This window comes from Ciconia boyciana, chromosome 3, assembly GCF_034638445.1.
Source record: "Ciconia boyciana chromosome 3, ASM3463844v1, whole genome shotgun sequence".
Taxonomy (NCBI): Eukaryota; Metazoa; Chordata; class Aves; order Ciconiiformes; family Ciconiidae; genus Ciconia; species Ciconia boyciana.
In genome coordinates this window covers 7,273,737-7,300,175 of record NC_132936.1, presented here as the reverse complement: position 1 = coordinate 7,300,175, position 26,439 = coordinate 7,273,737, and the positions used below count along the sequence as shown (strand labels likewise).

The 26,439-nt window shown below is 40.9% G+C and overlaps 1 protein-coding gene across 3 annotated transcripts in view; it reads right to left on the bottom strand.

Annotated features, from left to right (window-relative positions):
* Window positions 1-26,439, bottom strand: part of CD2AP (CD2 associated protein) — an 87,257-nt gene that overhangs the window by 38,346 nt on the left and 22,472 nt on the right. For 2 of the 3 annotated variants that reach the window (XR_012041910.1, XM_072858372.1), the window contains exons 2-4: window positions 24,884-25,044; window positions 5,636-5,789; window positions 1,790-1,890 (exon numbers count right to left, since the gene is read on the bottom strand). Coding sequence is in view for 2 of the 3 variants with exons in the window: in XM_072858372.1 (XP_072714473.1) it covers window positions 1,790-1,890; window positions 5,636-5,789; window positions 24,884-25,044 (416 nt within the window). In the remaining variant the exon portion in view is untranslated. The remainder of the gene's footprint in view (window positions 1-1,789; window positions 1,891-5,635; window positions 5,790-24,883; window positions 25,045-26,439) is intronic. The other variant, XM_072858373.1, reaches the window with a different exon arrangement.

Sequence of the window (26,439 nt, the reverse complement as noted above, 5' to 3'; positions counted from 1 at the left end):
TCCAGGAGCACTCTTTTACAAAACACCCACACACAATGGTATTTATGAAACTGTGATTTTAGCGAGCAGGTTCTACAAGTCACTTGCTCTGTTTATTCAAAGAGAACAAATTCTAGAAGTCATTAGTGCAAATGCATCTAAAAGCATAACTTTTTCCTTGCTAGGAGAATTAAAAAGTCCTTTCTGGCAACTGTCAGGATCCTGGAGAGTTAGCATTCTCTTCAAAAGAGGTCACACATGTGAAAAACACAATCTCATAAAGCTACTTAAAAAGCACCACCAGACACATGGCTAGGAAGAAAAGTTCAGTCTTCTCCTTCCTCAGACCCTCAGGGAGGTAGTAAGAACAGATGGCACCAGTGAAGGTCAGAGCATGCTGTGCAGAAGTTTTCCACCTAATTCTGAAAAGGTTCCTTCCACAATCCCTCCGGTCTTTTCCGCAGGTTCCCTGACAGATTTCACTCTCCTAAGAGATGCTCTTCCCATATATTCAAGCCTCCCACAACACAAGTTGCTACTGAACGGAACAGATACCAAGGAAGCACATAGGTAGGAAAAGATAAGAAACCTCCACCCCAAACCCCCACTCAAATACATAGGGCCATTGTGATCAAAGTCTGAACATTAAGACGTATCTTTAACTGTATTTCTTACCCAGTGGAAAAGGAAGGCAATAGAAATAACATGTTGAGTGCATTAGTATGCTCCGTATTTTTGTGCAAGTGGGTTGAAGTATATCGTACGACAGGTACAAGCTTCTGTGACGAAAGCTGTTACTATTAGTTCAAAGCTTCAATGAGTTTGCAAGAAAGCATGTGTCGTGGTTTAGCCCCAGACGGCAACTAAGCACCACGCAGCCGCTCACTCACTCCCCCCCACCCCCGCGGTGGGATGGGGAAGAGAATCAGAAGAGTAAAAGTGAGAACACTCGTGGGTTGAGATAAGGACAGTTTAATAGGGAAAGCAAAAGCTGTGCAAGCGAGCGAAGCGAAGCAAGGAATTCATTCACTCCTTCCCATGGGCAGGCAGGTGTTCAGCCATCTCCAGGAAAGCAGGGCTCCCTCACGCGTAATGGTTGCTTGGGAAGACAAACGCCATCACTCTGAATGTCCCCCCCCTTCCTTCTTCTTCCCCAGCTTTATATACTGAGCATGACGTCATGTGGTATGGAATAGCCCTTTGGTCAGTTTGGATCAACAATCCTGGCTGTGTCCCCTCCCAGCTTCTTGGGCACCTGGCAGAGCATGGGGAGCTGAAAAAAGTCCTTGACCAGTGTAAACACCGCTTAGCAACAGCCAAAACATCAGCATGTTATCAATACTAAAACCCAAAACACAGTACTACACCAGCCACTAGGAAGGAAATCAACTCTATCCCAGCCGAAACCAGGACAGCATGAAACTGGAAAATCAGGTCAAATAACATTTTTCACCAAAACCAAGTTAGTGTATGTCAACTTCAAGGCAACTGGTCAAACACTTTTAGCATAAGCACCCTAAAAACAAAGATGACAGACAGGGCCAAAGAACTGAAAATGCCTTTCAAAAAAGGAATCTGTGTAACAAACAGATCACAGTTTATTGCTGCGATGATCAAATACTTCCCCTACACATCTAGGGGGTTAGGATTAGATCCTGAGAGAAAGAACTCCTAAACTATTAGCTTTAGTTTCAAATACACTACTTCCTATGCTGTTTTTCCAACATCGTTGTAATTCAAGTATTCAGCCAAAAAAACAACTTGAATTTTGGCCCCGTGAAGAGACGATCAGCTCTGTAAAACAGCTTACCTCTTCATTGATGTCGATCACATCTCCCAGCTTGAGTTCCAGCTCATCCTCGTTCTGCGGGATGTACTCGAAGAGCACTTTGCACTGCCGCTTCTTGGACCCTGATTCAAGGGAAACAGCAAAAGTAAGAACTCTTGCAAAGGAAAACTAGTTTTTCCTCCACTCAGCTCCTGAGGATCAATTCTGACCAAAACACCCATAAATCATCCCAAAAAGCTACATAGCGTTTGCTGCTGGTTTTCCAGTTTGCTTGTGACACTTTAGGCTAGCGAGCTATATCTTAGATGGAGCTTGAAAATCATCAAGCTTCACAGATTGCCGATTACAAACAAATAAACACTACACTGCCAATTACCAACATGCTATAAAAAACATGTTGACACAAGCAAGTCAGATAAATCCCCAGTACAATGATTTTCAAGCTATTTCCTGACTGAAATTTGCAAGAATGACAACCACTGCCAGTTGCAGTGTTAGCACTTGCTTGCAAGAAAATATGCAAGTTTGAGCCTCCAGTCTTTAAGGAATCCTGAAAGAAGTAACAAACGTTTTGCTCAGCACAACACTGAAGTGCCAATAGCCTTTCTGCTCTCTAACGAAGACCTTGCTAACTACAGGTCTGAGGTAATTCTAATGTTTGCTCAGCTCATATTTCAAAATCCAAACTAATTTTTATCTGCGAATGCAAAAAACCTCCCTTTTCTCAGTGCCAGTATGGAGTCCAGAAATTCAACCTAAGCTTCAATTAGCTGTGTTTGACAAAGGCAAAATTAAAATAAAGTGAAGTCTTTAGATTTTTGCCACATATCATTAAAGCTTTGCAGGTATTAAAGAGACAAAATGACATCTGGAAAGAGGAGAGCATTGAAGTGGCTTCCAACAACCCCTCCATCCAGAGCGGTGTGAACCTACGATTGCCTAATTACTTTGCACATATCCTGGAGCGATGCTACAGCTGAACCCAGAGACTTTAGGCATTTGTCCTTCAAACAAGAGGCCATGCCTTCAGACCTTTTCCACAACAAAGCAGCCAGCACGCTTTTGAAGGCGATTGTCACCCTGAGCTATGACCCACACACGCTCCCTTATCCTCCTAAAAAATAATCTGCCACAGTTTAAGTGGAAATATGGATCAAAAACTTGAAGTGGTAAAGCTTAAGCTTGTAGGAGCTATATAATTTCCATACTCTCTCTTATACTATGCACTCCTTCCATACTCAAGCTTCAGCAATTACGGTTAGCTGAGTTAAAACATTTCAAAATACAGATACTGCCTCCAAGATTGATCCTTGTCTTCTTATAGCAGCGTTGAAAGTCCAAAGTCAGATGTTCAGAAGACTGCCACGCCCAGCGTCCTCAGTACAAAACACGCCAGGCATCTGAGTAACATTCAGCATTTAAAATTTCTGAGAGAGGGCTAACAAAATCAAGAATTTTCTACATGCTGTTTTATGGTCTGTGCTCTAAAGAGCTTAAAAGGGGGAGGAAACAAATAAACCAAAAGTATGAAGCTCTACGGGTTATTTCTAATAACACGTAATTGCCCACATAATACACCCGTCTTAACTCCACTGAAACTCATACATCAGCCAAGAGGGATGTTAGGTTCACAGTAATTGCAATAAATGGTTCACTGGCCTTTACTACCTCCTATGGCGCTTTCAGGGCTCCTCCTTTGTATGAGATTAACTGATACGAGAAAAAGGCAGATTAAAAAGTCACGGCCATTTGGTATAAATCTGATCTCAGCATTCCTTTTCATATTGTAATTATATCTAAATGGGGAAGTGGGGGAGAAAACAAACCCACCGATGCATTTCACATCCAGAACTCACTCTCACCTGAGGTCTGTTTTCAGTGATACCCAGTTTAGGAAGTACTGCCTTCCAATTTTTAAAATCCCTAGATTAACCTAGGAAGCTAACCAATCTGCTCAGAAAACAACACCCCAGCTTCACGTGGTGCCACAGGACTGCTGGGCTGGCAGCCCCCAGGCAATTCTGTCCGTTTCCAAAACAACTTGTCTGGCTTCAGGTTTTATTTGTTCTGTACAGGGTAAACGAAATTTAGTCCTTTGTTGCCGTAATTTAGCACACCTTCTGTATTTTCCTTTTCCTGAATAAAGGCAGACATCTAACTGACAGGAATACTGCCTGCAGCTTACTACTCACCTGGTCTAAAATGCGTGAATTCAGCGACAGCTGCACATGAGAACAACACAAGGACTTCCCAGGCAGAGACAACCTACCTCACCGCACACTGGCAACCTACTATTAAAGAAGTTTAACTTTGTTTTTAACGTTGTAAATCTCATTTTACCAGGTTAGGAACCAGAAACGGAAAGACGACTAAGCACTGGAAACCTTTTGAAGGGAGTGAGCGATTGCCCATGCACAGAGCAAACAGGATCTGCAAGAGTTGTTCAAACACTCTTCCAGGAAAGAGAGAACAGCAAGTAAAATGGAAACGCAGAGATTGTCATTGTGCCAAGTAAACAGCTGTGTGCTTAAAGGAAGGTGCTTGAACACCATTTTCTTCTAGGATGATGAGACTAGCCATAGCGCTGCAGAGTTTGAGACCACGTTGTACCTACTACCCTGACCACGGCTACACAGCCAGCACCATGAGGACGAGACATGCTGAATACGGGATCGTTCCAGGGTTAGGGAGACCAGAATGAGTAGTCGACACCTGAAATGGTATCAGATCATGTTCGTAGAATCACAGAACCCTAGAATATCTCGAGTTGGAAGGACCCATAAGGATCATGTTGATGTCCTTTCAGAACCTGGTTGCATGAATCTAGGAACAGCGTTAATCTTTCAGGCTACATTTTCAAAAGCCTGCTGATGCAAACCTCTAACAGGTACATATGTACTGTTGCCAATATGCCATATACAGATCAGATTCACTAAAAAGTAATTTTGAAGGTAACACCCTTAGTTGCCTAGAAGAAGGTTTAAACAAATTTGTAAATCTGGTGGTCCCATTTCAGGACTTTAAAACATGACTAGTGACTCTTCTCCTTTTATGGGCAAAACCTCAAAGCATAAACATACCAGAAACAGTAAGTTCTGAATTTTTTCTTTAAAAAAAAAAGCAAGCTTAAATCATAAATGCCTGCAATCTCTTATAAGAGAGAGTAATATACAGCAATGTCTCTCAAGACTGAGGTGTCCAAATACAAATCACAAGTCAATTTTTTGGATGCAGGGAATGCTAAGTTTTCTGCTCTAGGTTTTAGTCACCTTGATTTAAATACTGGCATTAAAACACAGAAGCCACAGATATGGAGGCACCAAGTCTGCACTCCTGACAGTCTGGGCAGCTGCAGGTACAATAAAAGGAAGACCACTGCTTTTTCTTAGACACCACCAACTTCACCTTATTTCACACTAGAAGCAAGCCTACCAAACAAGAGGAACCTGAACTACAGAGTGCTTCCTTGTCACAAAGCCTTGAATTTGTAGCAAAACTTTTACGTTTAGAAGAAATGACCACAGGAAGATTTTTTAATCAACATGAACAGGCCTGCAGTTCTCATTCAGTACCTGACAATACAAGCAGAGCTCACAAGAAGTTACAGAGCAACTCTCTGGAATCTGGAAGGGGTCTGAATCCTGTTCCCAGGAAAATTCATCCTTATCACTGCTGTTAAGAACTACATATGAGCTTTCTGCCCATGCATCCAGGAGCAGAAGTTGGCTTAGAATCAAAGTTTTTCCTCCTATGTCTCTAGTTCCATACAACCTTAAAACTAAGTCAGACATTAAATAATTCATGTTTATTAAAAAAAAATGCACGTCAGCAGCTTACGCAATTCAAGGAATTGGAAAGACTACATACTCTTCTTGAAGCTTTTGGACGGGGGATGAGGCTGAAATCCTCCTGCTGGAAGCCCATAGCTGCTCATACGCTGCACGAGACTGGCTACATTGCCAGATTTCTCCCTCCTGACTGGTACGGCGTCATCCTTGGGCTCTACATCCTTCTTAACTTCCTGAAACAAGAGATTTAAAAGACTAAGAGGCCATTTAAATTACCCAAGAGGTCAGTGTTTTTAGACAGGTGCTCCGTAGACTACGAGATTTCAGCTACTTACCATTTGGTGTGTAATGATGCATTATACTCAAAAATCATGGCAACCTGCACCTAAACATACTAAAGGCCTTAATAAATTTGGCCCTTTCATACAACCATGTTAGTAAAGGTAAGCTGATGCGCTGAGAAAATTCAGAAACAGGGGCAGAATTTTAGCCATCTACTCCAACCCTAAGAAAAGTAGCTTTGAGCCCAGAAGTCCCATATTACAACTCTTACGTTACAGCTCATATTTGAAAACATTTTTAAAAAGATAAATATTACTTCAATGACAGACCCATAGGGTAGGGCACTAAATAAAATATTGTAGTATATAAAAATGTATTAGGTGATCATCTCTGCCTCAGAATGCTCAAAGGTTGTTTACAGACAAGATGCAATCGTACTGCTGCAAGACACGAGTGGAAAAGAAAGTGAGATACAAGAAATAGAGTGGGAGGAAGTGAGGGGAAAGGTGTAGGAGGAAAGTAACAGAGACATAATTTTTCTGATAATAGTTTCCCACCTTCCTGTCTTTCTAAATTAAGGTCTTAGCATTGAAATTGAATGTGCCAATCAAGACTAAGACACCTATAAACAAGAAAGCATTAGTTCTTGACAGAAAATGCCATGGACGCAGCAGTTACTCTACTGCATCAGCTCATTAAATGATATTCCACTGGAGAACAGATAGTCTGAAAGAAGGAAGTCATCACTTTGCACAAGAAGAAACCCATTAAAGTCAAATCAATGGCCCATCTAGTGCAGAACACATCTCCCAGCAGCCACAATCCCAGACGCTCTTTAGAGCTAGCCTGCAACCCAGATCCTCCCACGTTCCCAGAGCACCCATAAGGGTTTCATTAGGGAGATACATCCCCTCCTCTCTCCCTTTCATGTCTGTGGATGAAGCTGTCTAATTCCTTTCTGCCTGCATTGTTCTGTCTGCCTCCACAGCTTCCTTGGGGATAGACACCAGATATTCGCTCTCTGCTACGTAAAGAAGCTCCTCTCATTTGCTTTAAGCTGACACTTTACTAGTCCCAATCTGTGTTCCCCACCACTGCGTTTAGTCTATGACTACCTCCATGGCTGTGTAAACCTTGATCATATCCCCCCTTGGCTTTATCCTCTCAACTGAAGAGTCCCAGCCTTGTCAGCCCCCATCTCACCAGGCAGCTGCTCCATCCCCTTAAACATCTAGCCACCTGTCCCCATCCTGGTCTCCATAGATCTGATGACACCTGACATCCTGCCAGTGTTTTGGGCTGTCACTGCACCCAGAGCTGAGGATTTCAGAGAACTGAAAGCAGCACTACCAGGTATTCATGAGCTGATGCTCAACTCTCAACTGGCAGTTCCACATAGGCATGGTATGGATTACCTATTCTTATACACATTATCTGGCATTTACCTACCTTCAGGCTCACCTGCCACCCTTTTTGCCTGCTCAGCTCCTTGCCATCAGCATGGCATTAGACTACATAAGAGTCTAACAGCACTCACAAAATGGGCATGTCCACTGTTAAATCCCCTCTCCAGATGACCGGAGATGCTGGACAAAGACAGTACCACAACCAACTCCTGAGGGACCCCATTGCCGACTCTCCTCTGTCCTCACAAGTCACTGATAAGTTCTTTGTTTCTTATTCTTTAACCAACTTCCAATCCATAAAATAATTTTTCCTTCAGTCTGAGAGCAGCTTTATTCCTTCAATAACTTGATGGAAAGCTTTATGATAAAGACTTTCTGAAAACCCAAGTGTGTTACATCCACTGAATCTCATGTGCCTGTGTGCTTAGCAAGACCCTCAAAGCCCATCAGCTTTCCCACCACCACAGCATTACAATGTCTTGAGGAAAGCAAACACCCATAAGTACTTTGCAGCTTTTTGTGATCCACTTCAGAACAATTCTTGTATCCACCACCAGCAGCCACTGGTTAACAACTCCACTAGTTATTTCAGCTACAGCTGCAATAAAATATTTAATAATATTTGAAAACAAATCTTGGCTAGATATATATATACACACTCTTATTAACATTATGTGAACTCTTAAACATGAGCTTTAAGACAACAGAAGCCATGCATTGATGAAACGCCAAAAAATGAGAAGCGTATTCAACAGGACCTCTCTGGTGCTTTCTGGAACATTAAAACCCCGGCTACTTACTGCAGCTGTCCAGCTGGAAAACTCAGCAGGTCTGGAAGCTACTGATGCTTTCAAACAAACTACAAACCTCAAGTCAAACAGTCCAAAGCACCTTCCCAAAAGAGCAGAGCGAGTCAAATAAACAAGAGTACAGACAGCACAATTTTTCCTCCCATTGATCTACACTACATAAAGAGGCTTTTCAGAAAACAGGCAAGTAGTTCCTGCTGTTACTCTCCTTCATCTGCAGGGACTTCTGCCCTGGAGATCTTAGCTCTGCTGAGATCTCATCTTCCAAGTCAAAAAAAAAAAAAAAAGCAGCACTCCAGAACAGCAAAGCATCACGTCTACCTTCCATTTGAGTAGACATTTCACATTTCAAAGACATTGTCATTCTCAGTCTTATAGTTGTTTTTTGGCCAGTTACTTGCAAGTCTGATAAATCACAAGGAATTAAATTTGGCTACAGCTGAAAAGTTTGCCACCTGCAAAACACCTTTCTAGCTGCCTTACTGACAAGGCCATTCTGCTCAACTGAAAAACACATTGGCACTTGAAAACTTGACTAGAGTGGATCTGTCCCTGGATTTTTAAAATTATAATCTTTTGCTATGCAATTCATACAGCCTCCAAAAGCTTCCAGCTGCTCCAGGAACCAAAGCTTCCCCAGTTAACCAGTTTCTCAATTGTAACACTTTCCAGTGAGGAGTCAGCTCCAGGCTCCTTCCCCAGGTTTGCAATTCGCACAAGACTTCAGAAGTGGCTGCTGCAATAATTTTCTGAAAAGCAGAGATGCAAAAGTGGGGAAGACATACTCAGGCGGCCTGGTCAGAAACATGACCAACTTCTAATAAATTTAAAATAAGAAAAAAACCCACAAACCACTTCCAAATGCTAGAACAGGCTAAGGTAAGCATCACCTTTATCAGTAATTTGTAGTAAACAGACAATATACTTTTAAGTTCAGCAGTAGTATCAAAGGCAGCAAAGTAACTGATAGGTTACAAACAACAGGAAATTATTTGAGACAAAAGCAGTGACCACAACAAAAGACCAAAGACCCAAAAATGAAAGGAGGAACGCTTGAGCGACTATCTTGCCTAGCTTGAGTCAGTAATTGAAGTGGTGACAGGTAGGAAATACTCAAAGTCTAACACAAGATTAGCAATGGCAAATATAACAGAAAATATAATGGAATTAGATTAAGAGATCTAAAATAATTCTGTGAGCAACAGTTACATGAAGAAAGTCTTGCAGACAGATTCAAAGGCTTAAGATTTATTGATGAAGACTTTAATCAGCAGAAACCAGAAAGAACAACTGGACACTGGGAGAGGCTGGTACCACCAGACCTTCCTAATACAGCTAAGATATGAAAGTTGAATACTTCAATACACAGGTAGAAGAAACCTTCCTAATCCAAGATATATAAAAGGAAAGAAGATGCAAGGAAAAGATCAAAATGCCCATGTGAAAAAAAACAGGAGCAGAGAGCTGCAAATAATCAGAAGAGATTTGCAATAAATAGACATGGGTAAAGAACCAATGCCAGCCATGCCTGAATCAAAGAGTGGATGGTGACATTTTACTTCATGTATCAGAAAGCACACTGTGATCGTAGCATCAAGTGAAGCTGCTTTGCAACAAGAGGAGGAAAAATAACCACATAAAAGTCTACCGCTACAGCAACCAGTGATAAATCTAGTTTTGACAAAGAACTACAGAAGAAGGGGTTAGTAAGCAGTGCACGGATAAGCCAGCAACTGCTTTCTCAATATTTAACCTACTAACCTTTAGAACATCCTTGTAAAGCAAGGACTATTTTTTTTTCTTCTTGTTAAAGAGGAACTGCAGCATTAATTATCCTTCCTCAGGGCATTAAAAACCACATTCAATCCAAGCCAAGTTAAAGCAAATTCAGGAATCCCTGGTCTCCTCACCCGCAAGCAGTTCGCTACACCACAAACCTGTATTTCACATCAGTCCTCTAACAGTAGGAAACTGTTCTAAGATTCATTTTTGAAAGCACACGTCAGGATCCTTTGACATACATACCCATCACCACTGCCAGCAATTTCCTCCTGAGCATCATCGTTATGACTCTCTGACCTTTTGGACATGGTACAGTTTTACAGAGGAAGTAATTTCTAAACAAGACACATATCTGTTTGGATCTCTGAAAACCGACACTAATCAATGCAAACATTAATACATGCCCCATTAATAACGTTAACAAGAGTCTGCAATTAACGTTAATGTTAATAAGAGTCTACAATTCTTACATCTCTGCCCAAACAGCTGGCCTGAATGTCAGTGGCTGGAAAACAACACTGCCCACAGGTCTCATCTCCCAAGTACCACTATAACCAACCTGAACATGCCAAAGCCTCCTATTCATTGGCTTCACAACAAGTAAGGCTTTTTTCTTCTTTTGCTTTTATTGTTTTTTTTAAGTCAGCCTCGTATATCCAAACTAACAGAGAGAGTCTGTGCTGTGACAATACCAACAAAAAGCCTCCAGGACACTTCAGCTTGTTTTGAGATGAGGCCACTACCAGCTGCCAGCCAGCAAAAACGAAATGAAAATCTGACATTAACTGCAGCTGGAAATTTTAATATTTTTATTATGCCAGTCCGCTGCAGTTCAAGGCTTGTCAGTGTTTCCATTAGCAACACAGATTTTATGCATTTATGACTTGGCAGTAGAAGGTCAATACAGACTGTCTCTTGGCATAAAACACACTCAACTGGGAAGTAACCACCCACTCTTTCTGTTGCAAACTACAGCACGAGTCATAAAGGTCTGAAGTTTTCATAATCTCCACTAAATGCATATTTCACAACACTTACAAAATTTGCCAAATCACTACAGGCTGCTACGCAAAAATGTGTATAAGTCTAACTCAAAAATATAAAAAGATTACGGTGATCTTAAGGGGCTATTGTTTTTACTGCACCTGTTAAGTTTAACAATTCCTCAGGGAAATGTATATGTTTTTATATAAAATCTCAAAATAATTTAGGTACAGCAACATGTGAAACAAGACTTATTCTTCTTTATACACAGACAAAAATCTAACACATTTAAATTCATCTATAGCCTCATGATGCCCGTTAAAATAAACAAATAAGCAGGCAGTCCTGACCTACTTTTTAAGCGAGCAAGCAAGCAGCCTTCCCACCATCAGCTGCTTGCCCACGCATGGCTCCAGCAGGGACAGCAGGATCCTCCCCACTTCCCTCGCCAGAAGCACTAAAAGAGCACTAAAATCAGTGGGGCACTGGAGATAGAGAAAGCAGGTCGGATTGTCTGAAAGGACATGAGGAATAGATAGTTATAAATATTAAGTCTGTTCCTGAATTACAGGGCACAGAAGTTCATTACCCCGCAAACCTAAATCCTTAGCTAGAATCTTCAAGCATAAATATTAAGACTTTAGCTGCCCACCTCCTTCTAGACATGTCATTATAACAAGACCAATCATCTTTAGACTTTTTACATTACTTCCACTGTAAGCTATGAAACATCAGCTTGTACAAAAGCAATGTGTGTTTCTGTTATTGGCTGAGTACATTTTAAAGCAAGATCTCAAGCAACAGTAAACAGTCTCAATCTCTAAAGAGGCTGAGATGAAGAATACACAAATGTAAATGTCTGAGCCTCCACATACGATTTTTTCATCTCTTTTCTTCCCCTTTTCTCACCTCTTTTCTCCCCCATCAGAACATGGGGTGGCAAATTAAGTTTATGATTCATATTTTACTGGGCAGAAAATAAGGAAGTCAGAATTGAACCTGTCACCTATTTTAGGGGAGAGGGAGGAATTGGAAGCTTGTGCTAAATCTACAGGCAACAGTTCCGTTTATACAAGTTTATCTCTTCCCCTCACAGCCTGCAAAACCCCATCACTGAAAAATACATATGTATGTGTGTGACTGTATATAAATACATATAAAAATCTGGATAGCTGCATACAGATGAGAGACTCAGCCACAATCTGCTCAAGCGCAATGAAATACCGTGGTTCCTGGAACACAAAAATCTTCACATAGCTAATTATTTAAGCACCCGTTACCTCTCGCATTTACAGTCTTAGTTACAGCAGCCGACAGGCAGGCACAGGACAGCTTTAACAGCTCCAGTCTCTTAAATCTAAGATATCCCATGTCTTTGCATTTTGCCAGTGTCTCCTCCTTGAACAGAAAACATGTTTTGTCATCCTCAATGCAGGCGCCCACAGAGGCAAAATATTTAATAAAGGCAAAGAATGAAAGAGGAATAGCTGCAAATTATTAATATCTGCCCCATTCCTTTGCCACACTTGCCATGAACTAAAGGGACAGATCAAGACAATTTATGAACCGAAATAGCTGAGAAGCTCCTGAGCTTTTTCCCTGGAGCATTTGGAGGTCAGAGCAGGTTCCACCTCCTGACAGAATTGCTTGGCTGGGAGAAGTCTCCTACTCCCCAGAGGATTAAACGTTATTATTGAAAACGGAAACAAATCACTTCAAAGATGAAAGTAGTTACCGTCTGAAGAACAGACAAACTTGATAACCTTTGTTTTGCAAGACAAATTACCTCCTGTGCAATTTAACATGTGTAATGGTGGATTTTTTTTGGCCTAATTTATGGCCAAAGTAGGGGCTTTTTAACAGTAATTCACTGGGTTTATTTTTTAAGTGCTGACCCATGATCAGGCTGAACCAACAGTAAAGCAGCATCACTCCTCGTCTTTGCCTCTTCCAAAACTGAAATTGCTTCATATTCCGACTTCTGTACACCCCAGTCAAAGGCATTTCTGTTCAGGACTTAAGGTTAGAAAACAGTTTCCAGCTGACAGGAATCCCCAGCTGTTTTCACAGGAGCTACAGATACATACTGCTATGGGAGTCACTGTTGCTGTAGTTCCTCAGCGCAGAACGCCACTTTCTCAAAGGCCATTATCAGCTGAGCATGGATTTGGAAATTCCCCTAAATGCTTCTTATAAGAGTTTTACGCAGAGCTATCCATTTACATCTAAAGTTTTCATGTGCTTTAAACATGAGATTACAGAAAGCAAGGATGCAGAGTCCTGGTAGATAAACTTAGCCACCATCAAGCAATGCCAGAAGACATCTGTGGACTCTCTGTGCATAGCAGAGTTTCATAAATGGTTGGAGAAATATTTTCAGAAAGTTGCATTATTAATATTTGTGCCTGCTGCAGGTTCAAATCACAATTTCTAACTTTTTCCCCCAAGCATAAAATATAATTAGCTACAGAAGAAGTGACTCAAGCCAGGCTTGCACTTCTCCAGTTTGCAGACAGAACCCCAGCATTTCCTTCTATTAAATCACACCCACATCACGTCACTCAACATGAATTTTAACAAGCTACCAATATTTTACATGTGTTATAATCTGTGCTAAATATAGATCATATAATCATACTGCTTCCCTGTTAGAAAGAAAGGCATCATCAATCAGGCAAGGTATCACTTCTTTCCCACAATACATAACATGTGGAATAAGCAAGATCTCTGGGAAGCATAAAAAAAGAAATTACTGAGTCACTTCAGACTTACAGACTAAAACTTGGCCCATTGAATAAATGTAATATTTGAAGGTGAAGAACAGGCAAACAACTGGACTCTCCTAAATAAGGGAAACTCATCTCTACAGAGGGAATGTAGAAGCAGGCTTGGAATTTCCTATCTTGATATATAGATATTAAATTATATAAAAATCTGTAATTATTATACATATATTATTTGTATATATAAATATATATATAATTAATTATTTTTTAGTGGGGAGAACTGGATACCTATAAAGCTTATGTCAAACAAGTGTCAAAACAGATTCTGATCTGAGGTCTAGTTAACATTTGCAAAATACAAGAGACCTAAAAACATGTAATGTCTTAGCATCCTAAGAAGCTTTTGCCAATGTTAAAAAGACTCTTTCCATCTGCTTTCAACAAGGATCAAAGCCCAGATGCAGAAAAGCACAGCAGTCAGATCACCAGGCCTACCAACAGTGGAGCAAAGAATCCTTAATTAACAGGATTAACTAAAGGAAGCACAGATGTGTACATCAATGTTTCCCAACCATTTAATTAAGAAAAAAAGTTAGTCTACATTCACATTCACAGCCAGATAAAAACATCTTAGAATGTTAATTGCATTTCTGTTCTATTCTACTTGCTTATACATATGAAAATTTAATTACATTTCTTGTAATTGTTTTATAGACTAACAGTTAATGTCCTGTCAACCACCAGCCACAAAATAGCGCTTTAGATCAATGAAACCAAGAATCACATGTGGCAGAGGGCAAGATATAGATCCAGCTCCTGCAGCACATGGTGTTTTATCAAGCTTCCCCCACAACAGAAGGCAGGAAGACATTTCTTTCCCTTCTCCCAGTCAAGTGCCTCTGTCGATGGTCCAGAGAAATGTGTGACCCATTAACCACTACAGGTCCACTTTGATGTTTAACTCATAACATGCCTTGTTCCTTCTCGCCATCATCCTGGCTTCCTGCATCCACTGTCACACTCAGCTTTTCTTCCCTGTATCCCTTTTCCAGGGCACCCCTCTCACTCCATTCCCTGTAAAACCTCCAGCACTTCACTCGTGGCCACCTCTGCACAAAGGTTAAAGCAAGTTAAAACATTGCCACATCTACGTCCTATCACAACTCTTGCCTAAGACACAAAATTAAATGCTTATGAGATTTGCTGAATCAGGGCTAAAAATATAACCCTCAAAATCTCAGTGAAGATTAAAAGAGGTTTGAAGATTACATTTTATCAGAGATTCACATATTAACTAACATTAACTAAAAACACATATTGCTTTCTGCTGCTGTTGAGCAGAGAGAGGTGACAGGGCACCTGCCCATCATCATCATCAGTTTTTAACAGTTTGAAAGCTTATTACACCAAGTCCAAAGCTAATGTACTCACATACATACACCAAAATAGTATTTTTAGGAAGTAAAAAGTACAGAAAACCTTGTTAAGCCTAGCAAACATTTACTGCATCTAACTTTGAGATCAGTTCATTGTAACAGACAGAACTCAGTGTACAAGGAAGGAAAACCATACATTCGAAAATAAATCTAATACAGAAAACACTACAGTAGAGGAGAGCTACCTTCCCCCCTCCAAAACAAAAAAATTCACAAGTGGTGCAAACGTTATGAGATGACAGACCGGATGAGCTAGCCTCACACAAGTTTAAGTTTCAATTTCACAAGTAGATTACTTCATTCAACCTCATAAAAAAAGCAAAAGAACAGATTTAATATTAACTGTGTTGGGAGTACACACATGTTGATTTATTAGGCATATGGCAAAGCACTAAAAATACAGTGCTGGAATGCACGCTGAGCTTCCCAGGATGTAGCAAACATTACATATTACATTACCTGGGTAACTGACCTTTTTAGTATTATTACATATGCTAATTCCAGAGTACATATTTATGGCTGTATTTTAGACTTCTGTACACAGTAAATTTCTAAACTTAAAAGTAAGTTTTCTGCACACATCCAGTCAACTATTGCTGATCAAGACACTGGCGATGCTTTGTGGAGTTTACTCAGTAAGGGCTGCAAACGCCATCTGATGAAACACACCCTGTTTGCAAGCTTCCAGCCAGAGAATGGCTACCTTTCTCCAGTGCTTCCAGACGAAGTTACAAAGTTATGCACAAATCAAGTGTAAAAACCAAATAAAGGAAGGGCAAAAGAGCAGACTGTTTCATGCGGTTAAAGGAGTAACTACTTATATATACACCTGTTGCCCCTTCCAGACCAGCTTGTGCAACAAACCATTACACCCAAACTGCACAGCACTATGACTATCCAGGAGTGTGCAGATACAACAGAGTAACACCACAAGCTGATACGCCATTTAGAAAAGCAAGAGGTGCATGTACACTCAAGAAACTTGGATAACTCAAATCAGGGAGAATAATTACCATATTAAGCAGGATTCACACAAGTCATTACTCCTGTTTTATCCTGCTGTCCTTCGGAACAGTACCTCAAGTCCCTTCCATACCAGTACTGCCACTGAGGCAAAATTTAGGAGCTCTTTCCATTTCTCCCATGCTCTTGGCAACACAGTATTTTAAAATACTAAATATTAAAAGAAGCACCAGTGTTTTCTTCATTCTGTGTTCACATTCAGCCACGGAAGACTTCACAATGCTACAGATTTTTACTCTTACAGTGAAACAACAATTTTCAAATGCAAATTGAAGACTTCTTGACAGGTGATTTTTTTTTTTTTTAAACATTTTGAAGCACAGATGCTCACCTAGAACAGGGAAAGGCCACACCATTTCACCAAATTTTCTGCACTTAAATAGTTAACTTTTGAGGAAAGCATTTGTAACATTTCAGACCTAATACTCCATCAAGATAAATAATTCATATAGCCACGTAACTTTCTCATGCCATATCTTTACAATCAACATATCTGTACTGCCTTGGAATTTGAAATAATTTACACATCCCCAGCCAACACCGATACAGCAATAAAATCCCAGTGTAGACAATGACAAGACAAAAAGACGACCTGGCAAGCAGGTGCCCACAAGCGGCTGTGTTGGCATAGCTGGGTCAGCAGCAGCAGCTCTATGGTTCAAAGTCTCAGACCATCTGCAAACTCAAACCAACCTCAAGACTTTGCTTTTTCCCCTCTGCATGCCAGATACAGTCAGTTTAGAGAGGAAAGTCACAGGGTCGGGGCCCAACTGGTATAAACACAAGCAGTCAATGCAGTGATTCGACTGCAAAAAAAACCACAGGAATAAGAATAATCCATTATGAGCTCTGAATCCCAGCAAAACCTCTTCTATATGACTATATGCCTATATATCAGTGCCACTGGCTATATCTGCCAATGTTTTCAGCTGTTGTTTTTTCTTTTAATCTTATTTTTAGAAATGATGGTTCCCCCATCATAAGCAAGGCTCACTCAAGCCATTTATCCTGACGTTCAGCTGGAAGAAACCCGTTTCCTTGTTTATTCAGGCCAAAATAGCTGGCTAGTAGAGACCCGTCTCCCACCTCAAGCACAGGAATCATTATCATCATTCTCGCAAATCCCAGACACGTGCCAATGGATGGGATTAGCAGGAACAGCTCAGGCAAACCCACATTGCACCCCCTGATAAAACACTCACCAGTGGCACAATTTTCTCCCAAAGCCAGAAGAAAAATCAGCAGGAACGATGGATGGTACCATCGTATCGGCAACAGGTCTTAAAGCACCAGCCTGAACTCTCAGCTTCGCTCCTTGCCAGGAGACAAAGAGCCAGCCTACACCCATAGTTTCTCTCATATACTCAGCACTGAAACCAAAATTACTTAATACGGCTTTCAATCTTGCATGTTATCTTTGTTTCTGAAAAACAAGAACTGCCAACTTCAAAGCAAGCATCGCCTTCTTACCAGCAGGGCTGCCTACCTCTCCCTGGGAAGCTAAAGGCATCTCCAAGCTCCTCTGTCTCACCTCCCTGCACAACCCAGTGCAATGACAGTTTCCTCAAAACAGTAAGTGAAGGAAAAAGCTGTATAAACTGAAATATCATTTGACCAATAGAATTGATAAATTACTGCATATCTAATTTTCTCCAAGCCTTCCTTGGATGCAAAGAATTTGGACAGAACACCTAGCAGAGGAGCAAACCCCAAAATTCTGGATATAGATACGTGCTTTATTCCATTCTGTAAAGACTCTTAATTACTTCAGACTAGATGCACGTGGCTTATCCTATATGCATTGTTTGAAAGCTTACAGTTATTAATCTGTTTTTTTGATTAATGTTACTACACTATTTAATTGTGCCTAGGTTAGAATTAAGAACAACCCAGAAGAGAGTGACACTGTCTTGCCCGTGATCCCTCCCGACTCCACGATTCCTGTTTAAATTTCCGTGTGGGGTCAATTTTCTATTTTTGAAAAGGAATTACGGAAGACTCTACACTTGAAGGAGTTTTCAGCCAAAACTTCTCTCACCGGTTCACAGCACGCTCAGTGCTTAACAGCATCCCACCAGCGAGAACATAGGAAGGAGGCAGCAAAGACACAGCCTTAAGACGGTGGGTCAGCTGTGCTAATACTCTAAAGTTTTGGTCTAGGGGGGCTTTTAAGGGAAGGAAAGGGGCTTGGGTTTTGTTTTGTTTACATGGACAAACATAGACCAGGAAAGTGGACAAGAAAGTAACCCCTAAAAACAAATCGCCCTTTTTAAAAGAAATTCTTCATGCAACCACCATAGTTGTCTATAGTTCCTAAGCATCTCTATATACTACAGAAAAGTAGATAAGCTAAACCAAACCCAAGTTAATTTTACTACACAAATAACTCTAAGGCCAAGAATTTACACTATATATTAAATAATATCTAAAAATTATATTGCAATCACAACTTTTAAATTTGTGCTTCTGTTCACGCTCATTACCCCAAAAAGCAAAAGTCTGTTTACAATATTTGATATTAAGAACATATGGAAAATAAAGCAGGCTTACCGCTTCCAAGGACATATTTGCTCGAACACACCCAGTGTTGCAGGGTTTTTTTATTTAGGGGGAGGAAGAAAAATGTCACAGCGAGCAAAGTTCACGTGTTAACCTGAAAAGGATCCAGGCTCGGTGCTAAGCTAAGTGGGAGCAGCTGCACACACCTGCGCAGGCAAAAAAGTTTTCTCCGAACCAGCTCCATCGCAGATGCATCCTCCACTGGGCAGGCAACTGAAGCAGTGCATATCCCAAACACACTTGTACAAGTGTCCAGCTTGCTCACCAGAATGCCCCCAAAGCCTACCAGCAAGCTTTTCTACCTTAACTGATGAAAGCTACTAATTAATCTATGTGCTGCTCCTCCCTCATTCAAGTTAGGCTGCCTTGAGCTCATGATCGAACTGGTTTTACTACCGTGAAAAGCCATATCACTCACAATATGGCTAGTTACAAAACTAAGATAGCAATAAATAAAATCAAATAAAACAAGGAACTTAAGTTCTTAAAATCTTCTCAGCTAGGTACAGACAAAAACCATCAAAAACAAGCAGAAGGATGAACACCAAATCATCACTTCCAGCTTACCAACACAATAGTTGGCTGGAGAGTAAATAGAGCTACTAAAAAAAAAAAATAATAATAAACAAACAACAAAATACAAACAAAAAACCCAACCCAAAAGCAAAAAGCCTTCCACATCCCACACACCTCAACATCTCCAAAAACCTCACACATTGAGTCTAACAGCATTACTGCACTGCTCTAACCCATACTGAAGATGAATGTCTGTGCGTACATTTCGCACTGTGATGAATTTTAGAAAGGAAAAGCCACTCTCAAAGAAAACAATAAAAGTCTCCTAGGTTTTGACTGCTAATTCCTTTCAGGAATTTATGAAATTGTTTATTTTAAATTGCCCATACAGGAAGAGGGAGAAAAATGGCAATAACAATGTCAGGAACAAGAACTCTAATTCAAATATTTCAGCTCCACTAAAAGCATATATGGACACAGTTCAAACAGGAATTTAAAATCGGGTTTTGTTCATAAAATTGGAAAGGTATGCACTCCAAAAATCCAGCACTGCCATACAGGGAGAAAATCTTTAAGAAGGTCTAGTACTGTAAAGTGAATTCAAGGAAATTAGCTTCACAAGTGGGCAGTATAATTGCTTGTACCTTTTTTACCTACTTGTTTTCAACTATACAGTCACTGCAAGCTTCTCCACCACCCCTGAGGTCTGTTTTCAGGACTGCTTTGGACATCCCATCCCCTGACTTCCCTCCCAACCTTTACAATACCTCCTGCTCTCCATCCAACACAGTGACACTGTCACACTAGTATCTGAGGATGTTTTGGAGGCTTTATGGGGTTCCCCTTAACTGAGTCTACCTGTTCTCTTTCTTTTAATGCAAAACAACGCAAGTGGAAGTCAGCACCAAGAACTGAACCTTTCAGGACAGACTGTCTCAGTCTGCTGGTTAACCTGTCAAGTGATGAGCTCACAGAAAATGCCCAGGCCCCAGCTGGCACTAGGAGCCAAGCTCTGATCCTTCTTCAGGATCGCACTGTCAATGGGCAAAAAGTTTGGGTAGGAGCCAAAAAAACCCAACCAAAAAGCTACCAGCAGATGTTGTAAGGCACCAAGCATCAGCATCACATCAGTATCCACAGGAAGCTTCCATACATTCCCTTCTGCATACAAGTATTTCAAAGTCATACAGTGCTTAGCTCACCTACTTGGCTGTACAACAGATTAATCCATTTGAAAACATCAGCTTCCTTTGCTGCACTTCTGACAGCAAAGACCCAATCACTACTACTACATCACACTGCTACTACTACATCACACTGCTACTACTACAATCCTCTACCACTATACAAAACTATTTTGCAATATTTAGAAGACTTGAGAAAAAAAGGAAGACAATCAAAAAGCTATTTCCTGCACAACTTTAACAACTCAAAATGAAGTTGATAGCATTTCTACATAGTTCAAACAGAAGACGCATTTGTCAAAGCATGCAAAAGTCAAAGCATGAGGAGTGGTGTAAAATGTCAGTAAATCCTATGTATTAGCAGAGCCCAGAAGGAGGGAACAGAAGGGGACTGATCTGCTTTAGCGATGATACAGCCCAAATCTGGGGCATCCAACACATCCAGGCTGCATGCAGCCATAATCCTTCTGTTGACATTTTGGTTGTCCTTCAGACAGGCAAGAAGCAGCCACATGCTGCCCGGCAGCCAAGGACAGTTTGCAGCTGCCGCCAAGGCAACAAGCTCTTTTCCTGCCCTCGGACAGGATGAAGAGACAAACTTACAACAGAGAACAAAACAAACTAGCTGGAATTAGTGCCTCCCCCCCCAATTCTCCTGCAGTTGTCTGATGAAAATCAAAGGCTTCTTTTAAAGGACTCATTTATCTTCTCTAAAAACATCTAACAGTTGAAAAAGAAAACATGTTCATCTTCACCCAGTTTAATCTGTCATACATTTATTGTGTTTTTAAATATTTTATACATGAAGAGGCTAGGCAAATCTAGCAGGTAACATGCACTTCCAGCTTCAAATGCTGATCCTTTTCAGACCAGCACAGATTATAGTTTACCAACCAAATTCTGCAAGGAGAGGTTATACCCTGGCCTCAGTTCAATTCTTAACAAACCAGCATATATATCACAAAAAAAAAACCCACCCCAAATTTATCCATATAATGAGTTCAGGCCAGATCCCCATCTAACGCATGAAATTACACTCATAACAGGAGACTAAGATGATCCTTTCAGGAAGGAATAAATATTCAAGTACAGTCCCAGAATTTTGCATCCAAACGTGTAAAACTTGGTGCAGCCCCTGGTCCTGTCCACACCCATTTGCTCTCTCTGGTCACATTTCTACTGACCTGACCTGGGAGATCCACCCCATGCACCCGAGGTCCCCCCAGCCCTCCCAGCTGCTTCCTCCTCAGGGCATCTTTCATACCATCAGCCTCTTTTCCCTTTTGTGTGGGTCATGAGAAATTAGCAATATTTGTCCCTCTTCAGCATCCTTCTTGTCATTACCCCTCCCAACCAACTTGCTACACTTCTCTGCTCTCAACCCTACACCCCTTTGCAGGAGCTGTAGGGAGGTTTCTGCTTAGAGCAGTGTCTTGGTTTTGGCTGGGATAGAGTTAATTTTCTTCGTAGTAGCTGGTATAGCGCTGTGTTTTGGAACTTACTATGAGAATAATGTTAATAACACACTGATGTTTTAGTTATTGCTAAGTAATGTTTGCACTAGTCAAGGACTTTTCAGCTTCCCATGCTCTGCCAGGTGCACAAGAAGCTGGGAGGGGACACAGCCAGGACAGCTGACCCCAACTGCCCAAAGGGCTATTCCACACCATATGGCGTCATGCTCGGCATATAAAGCTGGGGAAGAAGGAGGAAGGGGGGGACATTCAGAGTGATGTAATTTGTCTTCCCAAGTAACTGTTATGTGTGATGGAGCCCTGCTTTCCTGGAGATGGCTGAACACCTGCCTGCCCATGGGAAGGAGTGAATGAATTCCTTGCTTTGCTTTGCTTGCGCGCACGGCTTTTGGTTTCCCTATTAACCTGTCTTTATCTCAACCCTCGAGTGTTCTCACTTTTACTCTTCTGATTCTCTCCTCCATCCCACCGGGGGGGAGTGAGCGAGCGGCTGTGTGGGGCTTAGTTCCCGGCTGGGGTTAAACCACGACAAGCAGTAAGACATCCCTTCCCACAGAAAGCTCAGAGGACACAGAGGCCACCACCACCTGGTGGCGGTGAGCTACTAGTTGAGGCAGCAAATGAGTAAATCCGTTTCTCAAGGGACCTTCCTTGTTCACAGGGCCAAAGTACAACCCTGCTTCAGCTCATTTCCACCTCCCTCCTGCAGTTCACCCACACCTTAAGGGTGTTAACATCGCAACAGGCCAAACTGGAGCATTTCAGTTTAGTTGTTGAGGCTTGGTATTTGCACTGGTCCGATCATAGTGGCACTTAACAGGTCCTGCACTATCAACAACCTACTGCAGCAGCAAATGAGAACAGTTGGGGAAGGCAGAAAAAAACACCCACTTTTCTGCAACAGCTTTCCCAGAAATAGTCTCTCAAACTATTACTACCTGTAAATTAACTTTTAAGAAGAAACTATAATCAAATTGGCCATGAAGAAAACCATGACTTTCACTTCCCTAACAATTAATGCTTTCCCATCATCTCACCACTGCACAACAGTCTTCCAGCCTATGCATACCATCTTAAAAGAAAAAGTTCCCAAGATCAGCTTCGTAACTGCACTCAACTCCGGCACCAAGAAGGCAAGTTATCCCCTGTTGTCATGAAACCAAAGAGATAGTTTTCCTCTACACAACTTCCTTTCCACTTCTCCAAATCCCTATGCCTTCTAGAAATCTGACTGTCCCCTACAATTCAGGATATCCAACCTTGCCATGCACATACTGAATAGCTGTATTGTTAAAAAATACCTGGAGCTGAGATGCATAAAGACTTTTCAGGACAGAAATAATTTCAAACTAAGTTTATAAAAGCCACAGCTGTAGAAGGGCACAAAAACACTCAACAAGTTTAGTTTTTAACATAGAAACAAGCCACATCCCACCCTTCTTTGCTGTTCAGTAGAAAGACGGTCTTGATGACACAAGAACCAGAGAAGAGCCGTGTCTGACGCTTTCCTCCTATATGGCACTTGAGTGCTAATTAAGTACATCATCAACACAGTAATCATCAAAACACCACTTAAGGTAAAATTAAGTTACTATTTACACAGGACTCAAAACCCAAAACAGATTTTGAACTAAACTACAAACAACTTAAAAATATTAGACAAGTGAAAGGCATTACTTCAAACTTTTCCTTGGTAAAAGACCCTCTGAGAACAACTGGATTATTCCCATCAGTTTTAAAAAGGTAGATACTTAAATCCCTCTGCGGTAAATCAAAAACGAGTAATTTTGCTTTTTCAGTAAGTTGAACAGAAAAATTGTCAAATTTAGTGTAAGCAAGTGTAAATAAGTGTTTATAGCACTGTACTAACTTCCCTTTAGGTTTAACGATATGAAAACATCACAGTAAGATACATTAGATAACTCTGTTTTGCAAATAATTAATTTCACTTCAAAAGAGACAGGAATATCTAAATTCTCTTCGATTATACTTTACCAAAGTTACTAAGGAACCTTGGAAGTTACTAACAAGATCAGAAAGCATCAAGAAGCAAAGCATAACACCTCCATAACACTTGCATAGTTTAGATGAGAAAATATCTGCAACTCATCAGACTCTGAATTTCAGAAGTTGCACATGGAATGGCACACCTAGCTGCTTTGCAGACTTCCTCATTTTAAGCAACTAATAAGCAGGTGCATACTCATTATTACATCTAGAAAATTTGTAGAGAAAACAGGGAAAATGTGGAAGGAGCAAACAAGAACTTCAATTAAAATTAGGACACAAACACAGAATAAATATAAAAGGTTAAATAAAAGGTTTGAGAAGCAATATCTCACAGCAGAAGGCAACTACCGCAAGTCAGTCGCACAGCACTGAGTGAAACAGAGATCCCAGAGAAGAGGATCGTATTTAGAAAGATGATGACTAATCCAAAGGCACAACAGTGCTGCAGACCAGCGGGGCACAACCTCACACCCTTCCCATTTCAGATATTTGCTGCTGACAAATGGGGAGCCCGGTCAGGAAACCAAACAAGCTGAAAGCCAACCTAATTTCATAGTTACCTTCTAGCTGGACACGTTCCCTGCCCTGTCCTTTTGCAGTCACGAAAAAGGCAGTGCCAGCAGCAGGGAGTCCAGGGTAGGGCAGAATTGCTCCTTCAAACAAAGCAGCTTAATCCAGGCTGAAGCACCCACACAACCACAGCCAAGGATGTAGTTTTTCATTATAGCTGAGCTGACTGAGCTGTGACCCCACTTTCCCAGCTCTCTCACAACTTCATGTCTTCTGTAGGGGTAGGTTCGGGGGTTTTTTGTGGTTTTGGTTTTTTAATCAGTTCATCTCACTAAAGCAGGTAACCATAGCTACAGACAACTGTTAGTGCACTGCAGCAGTAGGAAGGAGACAGTGCAAGGGTACAAACCAAAAGAAATGCTAACATGAATAAGAACAGACAGCAGAACTTACTCAAACAAAAAAGGCCTTCAAAAGCATACTAAAAAATTGTAATCATCTCAAAGTTCTTCCAGTTAAAAAAATAATCTTGTTTCAAATACAACTGATGTGTATTCTAACCATTTCAATAATAACTAGCCTGTTGTATGATCACAGTAAAACCAAGTCAAGGCAGAAAACTCACCTTCACAAAATTGTCAGGGAACATGCCCCTTTTGCCATTCAGCTCCCCTTCTAACCATCCTTCTTCTTCCAGCTTTTTCACATTCCTGATGATTTCCCCAACTCGGATCGTTAACTCATCATCATGCACTGCATCATAGTCATATTCCACGATATAGTCCACTAAAAAAAACAAACAAAAACACAAAACCAAAAAAACCCACAGTGAATGCAACTTAGGCATGGAAATGCAACTTGAAAGCCATGCATGTACAAAAAGGTAGACATAACAACAAATGCTAGGAACAAGTGTTTCCCTTATAGCAACACTCATTTGTGAATTGTAGTGTTCCCAACCATTCTGGAGAGGGGAAAAAAACTGGACAGTCACCTATTAGAATAAAGTAAATTTAGGAATATGACACCAGGTCATATTTTGGTGGTGGTGGGTAGGTTTTTGTGCATGTGGTGGAAGGGATTGCTGGCAGTGCTTTTTCTTCCCCCACCCCGCCAAGTCCCAGCCCAAGATTTACCAATTATTAATCATTGCCCACAGGACAAGCATTTGTTACTCAATGCATATTTGGGGCCAAGGAGGGATAAAAGTTCAAATTGTGGATGTACAGTACATACATGCAACGTTTTGTTAATTCTCATACTTGCATCTGCTATTATATCTGCAAAAAATTGATTGCTGCACACACAATATTTTTGCGGGTTTGATCCAAGAAATGTAATACAGCCAGAAGGTGTACAATTGACAATACCCTACAACTTAATTTGCACAGACATGTAAAAGGCACCCTCCTTCAGATTCATCTGGTTTTGTATGCAGAATAATAAGCAAGTGAGCTTTAATTTTGATATAATTAAGTTTATTCAGCAGAGCATAGCAATGTATTTACATACTTGTCCATCTGTTGCACAAGATCCATGAGAGTTGCTTACTGACAGCTTAAGGCTTATTTGGCAATAAAAACCTCATTTGTTCATCAAGAAATTCTGTTTATGCCAGAAATTTCCACAAGCCTGCAGCAATCAAATAATCCTTCCTCTCACTCAAATCCAGTCAGGACACCCAGGCACTACTAAATGTAACACTGTTCTCACCGAAAACTCCCTCTCCTCTGCAGATCACAACGCACGCGCAGAAGGATGAGAGCACAACAGGGTTAAAAGGCAGAAATCCTGAATGGCTGTAAAAGTTTTTTCCCAGTTTACGCCTTATTCTATCAGTGCCTGATAATATTCAATAATTAACTCACAAATTAAGGAATCAAATGGGAGACAGTATTTTTTCCTGGTATCGAACTTACAGCTCCATTAAATCAATGTATAATTCTGACCTGTGGACAGTTTTCATCAAAAGTGCTGCTGCATGCATGCTGCAACATAGCCTTTATCCCTCTGCTGCCTATAGATGAGGTCAGAAAACCCTTGGTAAAAAGCAGAACTACATGATGGTGCCATGAATACAACAGAAGCTAGAATGATCTCTCTGGCAAACTATTTTCTGAATACACCCATTAACAGGGGAGCCAGACAAATATAAACACAAAGACTTAGTTTTGCTTTTTT